The sequence below is a fragment of the Bombus huntii genome, unplaced genomic scaffold (assembly GCF_024542735.1).
Source record: "Bombus huntii isolate Logan2020A unplaced genomic scaffold, iyBomHunt1.1 ctg00000234.1, whole genome shotgun sequence".
Classification (NCBI taxonomy): Eukaryota; Metazoa; Arthropoda; class Insecta; order Hymenoptera; family Apidae; genus Bombus; species Bombus huntii.
In genome coordinates this window covers 34,758-47,526 of record NW_026099451.1, presented here as the reverse complement: position 1 = coordinate 47,526, position 12,769 = coordinate 34,758, and the positions used below count along the sequence as shown (strand labels likewise).

General features: G+C 30.7%; 3 protein-coding genes across 5 annotated transcripts; 1 reads left to right on the top strand and 2 right to left on the bottom strand.

The window, feature by feature from the left end:
• Window positions 1–1,707: 1,707 nt before the first annotated feature.
• On the bottom strand, window positions 1,708–4,480 carry LOC126877752 (survival motor neuron protein-like). Of its 3 annotated transcripts, none has more exons than XM_050640303.1 (5): window positions 4,361–4,480; window positions 3,050–3,232; window positions 2,810–2,924; window positions 1,953–2,420; window positions 1,708–1,884 (listed from the first exon to the last, which is right to left on the bottom strand). In XM_050640303.1, the coding sequence occupies exons 1-4, from the start codon at window positions 4,388–4,390 to the stop codon at window positions 2,158–2,160; spliced, it is 591 nt and encodes a 196-aa protein (XP_050496260.1). In that variant the 5' UTR covers window positions 4,391–4,480; the 3' UTR covers window positions 1,708–1,884; window positions 1,953–2,157. The 3 variants fall into 3 exon arrangements, with proteins under 3 accessions (XP_050496260.1, XP_050496258.1, XP_050496259.1); XM_050640301.1 differs by lacking the exon at window positions 4,361–4,480 and adding an exon at window positions 3,413–3,464; XM_050640302.1 differs by lacking the exon at window positions 4,361–4,480 and adding an exon at window positions 3,422–3,464.
• Window positions 4,473–6,277, top strand: LOC126877753 (adrenodoxin-like protein 2, mitochondrial). The gene is made up of 4 exons (XM_050640304.1): window positions 4,473–4,762; window positions 5,164–5,276; window positions 5,441–5,573; window positions 5,943–6,277. Exons 1-4 carry the CDS (start codon window positions 4,614–4,616, stop codon window positions 6,031–6,033), a joined length of 486 nt encoding a protein of 161 aa, XP_050496261.1. The 5' UTR covers window positions 4,473–4,613; the 3' UTR covers window positions 6,034–6,277.
• Window positions 6,278–8,516: 2,239 nt separating this feature from the next.
• LOC126877751 (dual specificity tyrosine-phosphorylation-regulated kinase 1A-like) lies at window positions 8,517–12,316 on the bottom strand. The gene is made up of 4 exons (XM_050640299.1): window positions 12,269–12,316; window positions 11,665–11,750; window positions 10,686–10,810; window positions 8,517–9,618 (listed from the first exon to the last, which is right to left on the bottom strand). The coding sequence occupies exons 1-4, from the start codon at window positions 12,277–12,279 to the stop codon at window positions 9,082–9,084; spliced, it is 759 nt and encodes a 252-aa protein (XP_050496256.1). The 5' UTR covers window positions 12,280–12,316; the 3' UTR covers window positions 8,517–9,081.
• Window positions 12,317–12,769: the final 453 nt, after the last annotated feature.

Genomic DNA, 12,769 nt, shown 5'->3' with positions numbered 1-12,769 from the left:
TACGTATATCACGTTATTTCAATGTTTTCTAAGTAGAAAATATCGTAATATTTCTCCAAATTCCAAATATGTTATTGTGTTGTTTGAAGTATTCCTTCATTATTATTAGTATAATAGAACGATAATATTTATTGTAAATATGTTATTAGGGGCATTGATGCAGCTTTACTCAGGCGTCTCGAAAAGCAAATATACGTATCATTACCCAATGAAGTTGCTCGACTTGGTATATTCAAATTATACCTTAGCAACCACTTATTAGAAAATACAGATATTGTAAACCACATAGTAAAATGTACTGAAAGATATTCTTGTGCAGATATAAAATTGCTTTGTAAGCAAGCGTGGCTACTAGAAATAAGCCCGATATGGAGGAGACTTGAAAAGAAAGAAACACCTGTTACCACTTTGAAATATGAATTAAAAAGTTATGAAATATTAGCAAAATTGTTAAAAAAAATGTCACCTACAGTTATGCAAATAGATAAATATGATACGCGGAACAAATAAATACGCAATCGTAATGACAGATATTGAAAAATATAAATAAATGGATTATCGTTCGAGAAATCATTCGCATGTGTGTGCATGTGTGTGCGCGCATGTGTGTCGTGTGTGTCATGTGTGTGTGCGTGTGTGTGCGCGCACACGCTATAGGCTAAGTTTAAAATGTTCGGTTGTATTATATCCTTGTATTATATATGTCGGAGATGAAAGGAAAACCGGAGCCTTCCCTTTGCAATTTTGAGGAAGCCTTCTAATGCTTTAGCCTAGATTTTATCATAACTGTAATTAAGCAATTGTCATTTGTAATTGTTTGATATTTGTGAAAGCGAAAGTGAGTTCGAGGTGACAACTGGTCGCCGAACGTAGCCACGGTCACGGGATAAACGTTTTGCCTGACGAAGGTGTGGATCGGTTGTATTGTTCTCCCTAGAAATCGCATAGAATTGTACTTTAGAGATGTCGATATAATGGGACACACGTTGTATTAGGAATCAATCTCCAGACAGAAACTGCCTAGTAACGGCGTTTGAATCTTTCTCGATGTTTCCAAAGAGTATACAACAAACTTTTGACAGAAATTGCCTAGCAACAACGATTGGAACCTTCTCGATGTTTCCAGCGAGCATATAACAAACAAATGCAGTCGGATAGCGAAAAAGATTTTCATCAGATATTCATTCGTGTGATCGCCTTGGAAAGTGATACATCGAGCAATTTACCGAGTGTCTCAGCAATTGTATTCTGTGTTTAAAATTATTCTACACATAGTAAAGAGTTATCCCGTTGACCGTGGATTCGTTTGAACCCCGGAACATTGTTAATAGCGTTAATTAAATTCATTATTCGTGAAACCTATCGATCGTTAATCTCATTATACGTTAAATTCATTATTCGTAAGACATATTATTCGTTCCTCTTATTGTTCGTTAAACTTATTAATCTTTAATCTAATTATTAGTTAAACTTATCGTTTGTTAATCTTATTATTTATTAAACTCATTATTCATAATATTTTGTAAAATCTTGTTTATTCGCGTAAATATATTCTCTGTTTCGTAAAACAATGGCTAATTCAAACGAAGGATCATTACGCGCCTTAAATCCTAATGATAACCCGACATATATATGTGAGTGTATTTTATCAAAAATATGTTTTTTAGTTTTTCTTATCTTAGTAATTATTTTTAAAAAAATAAAGTCTTATATGAAAATAAAGCTGTTCTTTATTTCAAATAATTGAAGTAAATAAATACAATGAGTTTTATATTTTATTATATCTTATATTATCGTTATATTGTTATTGAAAAAATTGATATAATCAACACTTCTTCCTGTTCTCTTGATTGTTTCTTGCTTGTTTCAAACCATGATAATAACCTACAAAAGAAATAACATAGTCCATTGAAAATTTAATATACAATAAAATACTTATATGAAATAATTACCTGTGTGAAAACCACTAATATACCATGACATCAACATACTTGAAAGTGCGTCTGTATCATTATCTGGTAATCTAGTACATTTTATTAAAATTTCGTATTTTTTTTTTTCCAAATAAAATGTTAAACTTATTCCAAATTACTTATTAATATTAGAAGTATTCAGCATTTCATTAGAATTTTTAAATTGTACTTACTCGGCCATTAATTATGGTGGTAAAGGAGGTGCAGGTGGCATTATATCAGTCATCGAATTGAAAGATGGTCCCGATATGAAGTGATGTGCACAATCCATTTTTTCTACATTATATTTTTTCGAATTTACATTTGTAGAAAAATTAGTCTCACAAGTCTCGTCGTTCTCTTCATTGAATTTCTCTTCCAAAGCTTTCTTTTGTTGTGCTATTTGACTTTGCAAACCTTCTGATTCTAAAAGAGAACTCAACTCGACTTTCTCTGTATTACCATAGCCTAAACACAGAGTAAAAGAAATTTTTGTCATTTAATAGAATGGCTGAGTGACATTCAGTTACTGTCCTTACAGGCAATGTACTAGAATTTCCCATGCATAAATGTATATGTATAAATGTTTGCCTTGATATATGTAGTAATAATCACTCGTCTAATGAGGAGAATTATATTCCAAGCAGCTAATAATGAACAATAAGTAACATGCATGTTTATGGTTCATGACCCTATATCCCACGGGTCTCTCCATAGACATTGACAGGTACTCCTGCCGAGTTAAGAACCTGCTGAATGACACTGTGATAGACTATGCGAAAGCCTTTACTTCATATATATATATGTATTTTTAGTACATTTCTTAATTGACATAACCATCATGCTAAAGGTATTACCTACAAATTTTACAACACACGTGCCATTGTTTTCGTAAATTTTTGATATTATAGCTTCATAAATTTCTCCATCCTCTGAGTATATTGCACGACAAGGTGCTCCTATGATCCATTTCTATAGAGAAAAGATGTGTATACAAATAAATATAAGTAAATAGCAAAATAAAATAATTTGCTTCCTAATCAATATATTTAATAATATTCTGTATCAAATTTGTAATATTCTATCAAAATCACAACCTTGTGTAATTTACTTGCGTGTTTAGGCTGCTTAAGATTTTGTAGGTTTTCTTTCGGTTGAGAATTTCCAACATCCATTCCCATTCGCTTGATAACTTCTTCTTTTGCTAAATTTATTGCTTTATCATATGCTTCTATTAATGCACTATCGTCCCAAACATTATCATTGGCTGTGTCTGTATCCTTTTGAGATAGCAAATTATACGTTATTAATATCGATACAAGTATTTTATTATCAAACTATTGCAAATTATCATATATGTCATTTTTCAAAAATTGACTAAAAGGTAATGGATACTGTTAATTACTATTATGCTAAGATCTTGTACTAAAATAATGTTAAAACCATTACGTTTCCATTACCATACATACGTTTCCATTTCCTCGTATAAAAAGAACATTCATATCATCATCATTCATATCATATTTAAATATTGAATTTGCTTCTGAAATATTAATTTGTCTCATTTCTTTAACTCTAACACATTGTAAACAATGATGACATTATACCAACTATAATACTAAAAATCTATTCCCCATTCATTCGAAAGATTATTTTTTGAAGCAAGGTTAACATTGAATGTTCCCACACTTCAATAACTGTATTTTACTTTCTTTACAATATCTAACAATATATTAGAATACTATAAAAAAATATTGTATGCACAAAAAACTGTTTATAGCGAAATAGCAAAAGAATTAATCACATATTATAACTAAAACGAGATTGTTAAGTAGATTATATTATACTGCATATGCGTTAGTGTTTCAGCTGGTAAATATAGTTTTTATATCTGAAGATAAATAAGATTTAATTCTATAAAATTGCATAATGAATTATACATCTATTTATTACTATTCGTATTTCCCCTTAGTTGTATGTTGTCAATAGCATCAATCACGAACATATAAATAAATATAGAAGAAACCTCTATATGGTTTCTTCTATATGGAAATGAAAAGGGAAAAATGAACATGGAAGACAAGAAAGTTTTCTTCAGGTTTAGCGTATGCGTGATACGCTTTGAATGTCTCAGATAAAGATAAAGATACTCTGCTCATTTCTATTTGTTCCGCAGAACGAGAAATTTGTTGTCTTTCATATTGGTTTTTACGATTCAATTTTTGGGCAGTTTTCCCTAGCGAGTGTCGGTCCCTGTTTGATATAACCAGACCGTAATTTATACAGATATGTATTATAGATATATATTTGTAAAACTGAAATCAGATGAAATAAATGTTGCCTGAGGTTTTAAACGTTTAATAAAAACAATATTTCATTTGGAAAAAATGTAAGATATGTAAAATTACATATTGATCATTTTGCTGGTCTTGTATCATAAAACGTGTGGCCCGAAGAGCACGTGTCCGGTAGAGATACGTCACTTGTGTTAGGAACCGTTTTATAACCTATCACAGTAAAGGAACGTCGGCAGTATAGCAGCCGAAGAATGCCGTGAAAGTTTCTGTACAAAGTACAATTGATCTACAATTGATATTTTCCGCAATACTTATCTGATGTTCGGTCAGGGTGTCCCATACTCATGATATTTATGACAGTGGAATGGCGTTAGTAAATCAATTACAAAAATTTTCGAGATCAATTCTCGGTATTGCATCAAATTATTCAAAATATACAAGCAACACAACGTTACCCTTTTTGCAGGCAACAAGAGGAATATCGACCACGCAACCACTTTCAGAAAAACAAGAGTAAGTGATACAAATTTTCTTGTGCTTTCCTTCTTTTTTTAATAGAATTTCAGTACTTACCTTCCAATATAAAATTGGTGTCAAAATAATAATGCTAATAATAATGTCTAAGAAATTTTTCTCTTTGTAGGAGTATAACATCTAGAAAAATAACATAGTATTAATAAGAACAACATTGACAGTGAACAACTAAAAATATAACACTGTTATAAATATATGATATACGAATTTTATTTATGTATTATTAAGACAAGTATATCTTATTTTTAAATTATTTCTATTATCATAAGTGATACATATAATTAAGGTATAATTAAGAGAAGATTAATTGAAGAAACACAAAAAATAAGGAAAATAATTATATTGAGATAATTTTTATCTTTCATAAATATTATTTTCAGAGTAAATATAACGTTTGTTAAAGCAAGTGGAGAGAGAATCAAAGCAAAAGGGAAAGTTGGAGATACTATATTAGACATAGTAGTAAATAATGAAATTGATTTAGATGGATATGGTATGTTTTAAAGAAGCATAATTTACTTAATTTAAAATAAATAATTTTGAGGTAGAAAATATTTGAAAATTTTCATTTTTATCGAGTTTAATATTCTTATTATTTTTAACTTTTGATACTTTATTATATAAGTATGTTGTAATATTAAAATATAATTGATATAGGTGCTTGTGAAGGAACATTAATTTGTAGTACGTGCCATTTAATATTTTCGAAAGAAGTTTATGATGCACTTCCTGACAAACCAACAGATGAAGAATTAGACATGTTGGATTTAGCATATGAATTAACAGATACGTGAGTTCATAATAATCAGTATCAAATCATTCACATTATTAATTCTATTACCTTTTAATATTTTATAAAGTGAATTTTTCTTTGTAAATTTATGTAAAAACAGGTTAGTATTGGGTATTTCGAAATCTGCATCTCAATGTAGAATTTCAAATCGCTATCTCTACGAATACTACGAAACTGAAATTATAATAAATTTTCATAGTTTTTTATTTATGACCCTATAATCATTACGAATCTATGTTGGAATTAGCATATTTACAATGTTGATTTTCAAATGGATAAATAGAAATCTTATTGTGTATTAGTATTAATTTGTATAGCAATAAATATATTTATTGACATATTCAGTTATATAATATTTAATTTCAGGTCACGGCTAGGCTGTCAAATAGTAATGTCTAAGGAACTAGATGGAATTGAGGTAAGAGTTCCATCAACAATTAATGATGCAAGAGCATAACTGAAATTATCTATAGGTTTTTGAAAATTTGTATACAATGTTATACATCTCTTGTTAAAAAACCCTTGTTATAATTATTAAAATATTGGTATTAAAAAAATATAATAAAGAATCTTGTGTTTAAATGTGAAGCTTATATATATACATATGTTATATAGTATAATTGCAATTTTGATATTTGTACATTGCCATTGTAAAAAGCCTATCCAATTATGAAGAAAATATATCTTTTATTTTTAATATACAGGGTGTCAATTTTAAAACGTTCATCTAAATTATTTTCGTTACTATTAAAGATAAGAAGAAATTACTAAGGAAGACTTAAATGGTTTTAAGATGTGTACTTGGTTATGATAAAAAAGACTCTTGTGGAATAAATTTTGCAACTTCTGAAAGATTAGATAAAAGCTTAGAACCTAAAAAATAATTTGAAATTAATTTCGTTTAGATATACTGTTTGATTTCTTAGCTGTGGGCAAGTTTAAAAGATCATCAAACTCATGGTCAACAAAACAACAGAAATGTACATGCAATGCTTTTTCGTTTCACAACAAGTTATCTGACACTATCATCATTTTCGTGGCACATGCAACATTATCGATTCAGTATAGTAATGTTTTGGATTGAAACAAGTGTCTCGACATTGGGGCAAAATATTTCAACCTTTAAGGACTAAAATTAAAACTTATGAGTTTGTTTATAATTTTAATAGATTTTATTAATATTGTTTTTACTGGTTTATTAATTACAAGAAAGTTTGTAAAAGACTGAAGTTTTACGTAAAAAGTACAAATATTCTTTCAACAAAATTAGTCAAATCACATCATTATTTATACATATTGTATATAAATAAAATATGCGGATATATTACTTTACCCTAGAATTAAAATTCAATAATATTGAGGAATCTTATTTATTCAGATTTTGTACATTATCGCTTCTAACCTCGGATAATAGAACAACAAATTAAATATTTTTAAACAAAAAAACTTTGTTCCTTTGTTTGATTTCCCTTGCTCGCGTTTCTTAACTACTTAGATATAAAATACTTACGTTTTCGAAAATTCATACTTTACAAGCTACTAAACGCTTTATCTGTTCAGAATAATTTATTGTTTTCTTAACTAGGTACATACCAAATACATCTATTAAGTTGGTATTTCTCATAATTACCAGTACATAAAGCTAAAACACTTTTGTACTATGCTTGTTATACATGGATCTAACAAATAATTTAACTTGTGTATTGTCGTTTGTATATTTTGTTACGTGTAAAATATTCTATTTCTACACTACTTACAAGTTCGATAAAGTGTACATTACACATCGTGAAATTTACATATTTTCACTTGGTTACCCTGCCCAATTCGAATATAATTCAGAACGTATGTGCTATATTTATATATTCTGCATTTGTTTTGTATATTATGTACACTGATCTGATCTTTGTAAACGCGAGTTTTACGATATTAATGAGAAATTTGCCAATTTAATGGAAGTTGTTAATTTTTTCTGGCACGTTTCACGTTAGCAGACATTTTTCTTAAGTTACAGTCGAAAAATGTTTTTATGTAAAAGAATAGGAATGATTATTAGGAAGTTATTTTAAGATGACAAGATATTTCACGTCTTCTATTTAAATATAGCGTTAAATTTTAATTCCGTCAATTCGTATATACTCGTACATCGAATTTCCTTTTCTCATGTCATTTCTTTTCTTTCATTTCACATTTAATTACAAAGATAAAGTGTAAGTACGTTGCTCATAAAATTAATATCAAATGTCGCAAAATATACAAAAGTAAACTAAGAAGAGGGGTACATATTATTACACAAACTGTCGTTCATATTGCATATGTACATATGCAGTATAAAAACAATACTTTTTAGTTTTTAATCTCTTGTTTAAATAATCCTAATATCTAAATTTGTATCGGTCATTGATTCGATATAACTGCGTTTATTGGAAGTAATTAAGCTATAGCCTGCGCACAAGAGAAGAAGGAACAAACACGTATAGTATACACGCTTAAATAACAAAATTAAGTCAGTTTACGTTCAATGTGAACTTGATCAAAGTTCCAGTCTCGAATTATAGAGTTTCTTACTATCAGTTTACAAAATTCGATATTACGATTATGTACCGTATTTGAAAAACATAAAATGCTTTGTTCAATTTTAAATAAAACTAATATTTACCGAAGCGAATACGAAAAAAATGTTATCATCAAACTCAATTTTCAATTATCAAACTTAATCCAGCACAAATACAAATGTTCTTCGTGCTTTTTTACTTTTACTACTTTTCAACTCTCTATAGTTCGAGATTTGAGTTCCGCTAACTTTCTTTCTACTGCGCATGCGCAACAGGAAAACTTGAATTACACGTAATAGTAAAAAGTTCGAAAATCTTATCCTTTCGTGGCAGCGAAAGTAACCTAGGACTAGAGGTTCCATAACATTAATAATAATAAGGCAATAATATTAATATTAATAATAATGTAATCGAGTACTACTAACAATATTAATAATAATAATAATAATAATAATAGTATGGTAATGGCAAGATACACGCGGGTATAAATTAATCATTCCTTTCGTAATATCTACGACGTCTTCGGGATATTCTTTAGAAATTACTTTATTTCTGGTCAATATTCATTAACGAGCAACTTTTCTCTCTGTTTCTTATCACGATTTTTTTCACTTCATCACAATTGTACCGTTAGAAATTATTCAAAACATTGTTAAAATGTCCATGAAATATATGCAATTGCCGTATTGAATAAGCGAGTAATGAAGTTGCTGTTTCACTGAATAAAAGTGAAATCTCCAATGCGTGTGCTCAAGTATATAAGTTAAAAAAAGATTGGTACATCAATGCCTATTATTCTTAATCAATATTCATCATTTAACAATTAGGACCGAATTTTTACAAACCAACTCTAAACCACGACCCAATTTACAAATAAAAAGATCGATGTGTAAATTAACTATCAACTATTAATCTCCAATCCTATGTGAAGATATAATGTTCGGACCAAATTTCTAAACTAACGTGGACAATTCATGCGGACTATTGGTGGTTGCTGCGCTACTTAGATCCAATGTGGCAGCCGGAAGACCAGGACTGACGCTGCCGGTTGCTTCCCGTGGCAAATGCTGCGATCTATTTAGCTTATTTCCAGGACTCGGTGGCGATCTATCTGCTGGTGTATCCGGTGGCGTAACCACGTTTCTGTGTCCGCTCACGTTCAGATGATTGTGCGTCGCCGCGATCGGAGCTGGCGATGAGAGCAACAAGGGCGGTGGGGACATTGACACGTGTCGATGATGATGATGGTGATGATAGTGTTGGTACTGTGCAGCTCGGCCGTGCGTTGCGTGGCTGGTATTTAGTTGGTTCGTCACGGGCCCGACTTTCGTTGGGCAGCCAGCATGGTGGATGGTTAACGGGCCACGTAGTTGTTGTTGCTGTTGTAGCTGGGGCTGGTTCTGGTGCTGTTGCAGCTGCTGCTGACGCTGCAGCTGTACCGCCGCTTCGCACTGTTCGCGCGCTAACGCCTTCACGGCATTCGTCTTCTCCTACGAAATAAGAATGATAGGTTAGGTTGTAGTCAGGGGCCATAACAAATTAAAAAAGTTATAATATAAGAATTTACATTTTAGTTGAAATGATTCTAGTTACGAATAAGTATTAAAGATGATTCAAATCTTTTTCGTTACCGATAACCATGGTGAAAACTCTTTTGGATTACTTTCAGCCATTGTCAATCTTATTGTCTTATTATACTACATGCTTGAAGTAGAAGGAGGGGTACAGAGAAAAAGACTTTTTCTCGGCAAATATAATCGTTACTCAATTATTTTGTTCAACAGTTTTACAAATCTCCCCAAAATAAACGAGAATACGAAAATACACTGAATATCGTGTGTATGGTTATTTATAAAATCCCCTTGAAATAGTTGCGATCGCGGATCACATAAACAAACGAACCTGTCATTCTACAGAGTATCTTTTTCGGTGAAATTATGCAAACGTAAATGTAACTTCGGTAGAACTCCTCGAGAACTTGTAAGCTTATATGACTCTGACCCAACCAGTCCATTCTAAAGTGTATAATTTATAAAAGGGGATTATATTAATACGCGGAGGATGTGGTAGGTGGTAAGTTTTGCATATGAATGTTTGTTGATACAACGAATGGTTAAATGGAGGTTTTCATGAATGTGATAAGGACTAGATCGAATGTTTTAACATTTATAACTAGAATGCGTATTTTTATACAAGTTTGTAGTTTTACGAACATAATCAAAGAAATAAAATTTTAATAGAGATTTGTTTTCTTATATACGTATATTTTAGCGCATTTTATGCATTTTGCGCCATTTGCGTACTTTTCAATTTCGCACGAACGTATAAAGATCCGCAATATAATTATAACGCTTCTTAAAAATGTGAAAAATCCTGGTTTCCTAAAAGCTTGCAATTGATTTCAGAAAAATTTTTATGAACTCTACCAGATAAATTATGGTAACTCTGAAAAACAAAATTTCACGATAAAATGATTTCCGGGTAAAATACACATAAAAGATGATTTAGACGTGTTTGAACGTGTTCGTTTTCTTTTTTAATAGCGATATGTTCTTACCCTCTGCCACACGAAGACGTTATGGACCATTGCGCATCCACAAAACACGATGCCAAGGCCTATGAAAACCGACGTAACGATTGCCGGCGTCGAATGAAACTGGATGAATGTATACAATATCATACCTGAAAGCATTGTTAGAGGATCATTATAACACGTATGCCATAACAAGCGGGACAAAGAATCGGCGCAAATACATATTCTCAATACATATAATTCTCGAAGCGTAAACTATATACATATGCTTTTAATTGAAATTTTCAATACTAGTTGCAAATTATTTTTCAATTAATTTATTATTTAAGTCTTTATATATCAATTCTCGACGAATAAATTACTTAAATTATAGAGAATCTATCTTCAGACAATAGAGAATTCAATATTTTTGGTCGTTAAGTAATTTACAAATTTCTAAAACGATTACGTTCGAAGTTTTGGACAGTATTTGAAGTTTCTAACATGACATTAAAAAAAAATAAATAAATTTTATGATATAATTAAAAAAACATTGTAGTCTATCATAATTTCTATTCCGTCAAATTTATTAAAACGCAGTTTTCTTCTGAACAGAGTCAAAATGTCCGTCTTGAATCGAGTTCAACAGCTTAACGATCGATCGAGCGAATGATAGCTGTGTAAACTAGCATGACACAACGTAAACTTTAGATTAGATCTCGATCCATCCACCAGCCGTATTCATGCATGACATGAATATTCTGTTTCAGCTCTTTATAAATTAATCTGTTAAAACTTCTCTAAAAGACGATCATTTTTTATTTTTCTAAGAAAAATAATGACTATTCGGCGTTAAAATTAACTTTATTTCCATTGGATTTCTAAACTGATTTCATACACTCAGAGATAGTTCACAGTATCTTTTAGATTCATGCCTGAATTCAAGAAAAATTAAACGTATAACTTATGTACTAGTATCTTTCAAAAGGTTAAAGTTGACAGAATTGAAGGAATTGGTTCTTACCAGTTAGAAAGACGGGAATGCTAATGAAAAACCCTCCGACAGCACATATCCGGCTGATGGATGATTTTTGCAGGTACTTGTTACTCCTGAAACAGACAAAATTTGAAGTGAAAGTCAGTTTCACGATTCTATGATAATTGAGCGAAATATAAAGGAACCAGTTTTTTGTTTAACAGCCAAGAATCTTTCAAAAATTCTACTGTAATTGATACTTCAAATATATTTAGTCAGACAAAGGATAATCATAATCGCAACGTTAATCTTAACTTTAATTCAAGGATCAAACAGTATCATTATACATATAAAAGTAAACATAAAGTCTATCCACATTGTTGTTGTTGTTGTTGTTGTTGTTGTTGTTGTCGTTGTCGTTGTCGTTGTCGTTGTCGTTGTCGTTGTTGTTGTTGTTGTTGTTGTTGTTGTTATTATTATTATTATTATTATATGTTATTCTATAATTGATTTTTATTTCTTTATTATCAATATTATTCTATTTTCTATAATGATTCAATTATAGATCTTATTTTTTGTCAATCATATTTCACTGAAATGATCACTTTGAAAATAATCTAATAGTAAAAAATGAAAAATAATCTTTTTCTACCTTGTCTTCATTTTTTACAAACTCTGTCCACCGCCGCAAACCTATTAAATGCATGAAACGACAAAGCAAAGCTGCTTCACATAATTCCCCGCTCACGCAGTGTCAATCAGCTCACGACCGCAAACGATACTGCTAATTTCCAGCGACCACGAACGATTTCACCGTAATTGCCGGTGTGAAATTTACCAATACGTGCTCGAATTGGTCAATAATGGATAGAGCGCTCTTGCACACACTAATCTACCAACAAATAATATTGACTCAATTGAACAACAGCGCCTAGATTAACGGACAAACCGCATGTTCCAAACAGATTTACAATCACGGCAGAAAATACATGCCGTTATAGATGTTTCCTGGTCAAGACTAATTTCCACGCGTTAAGAACATTGTAACCGGAATCTAGGAAGAACTAGCACTTCCTGGAATAATACTATTGTGTCCTCGATGAATGTCTCTCCGCAATGCCCTCGAGTGAGTTGTTTTTGTCTTTGGTCGTAC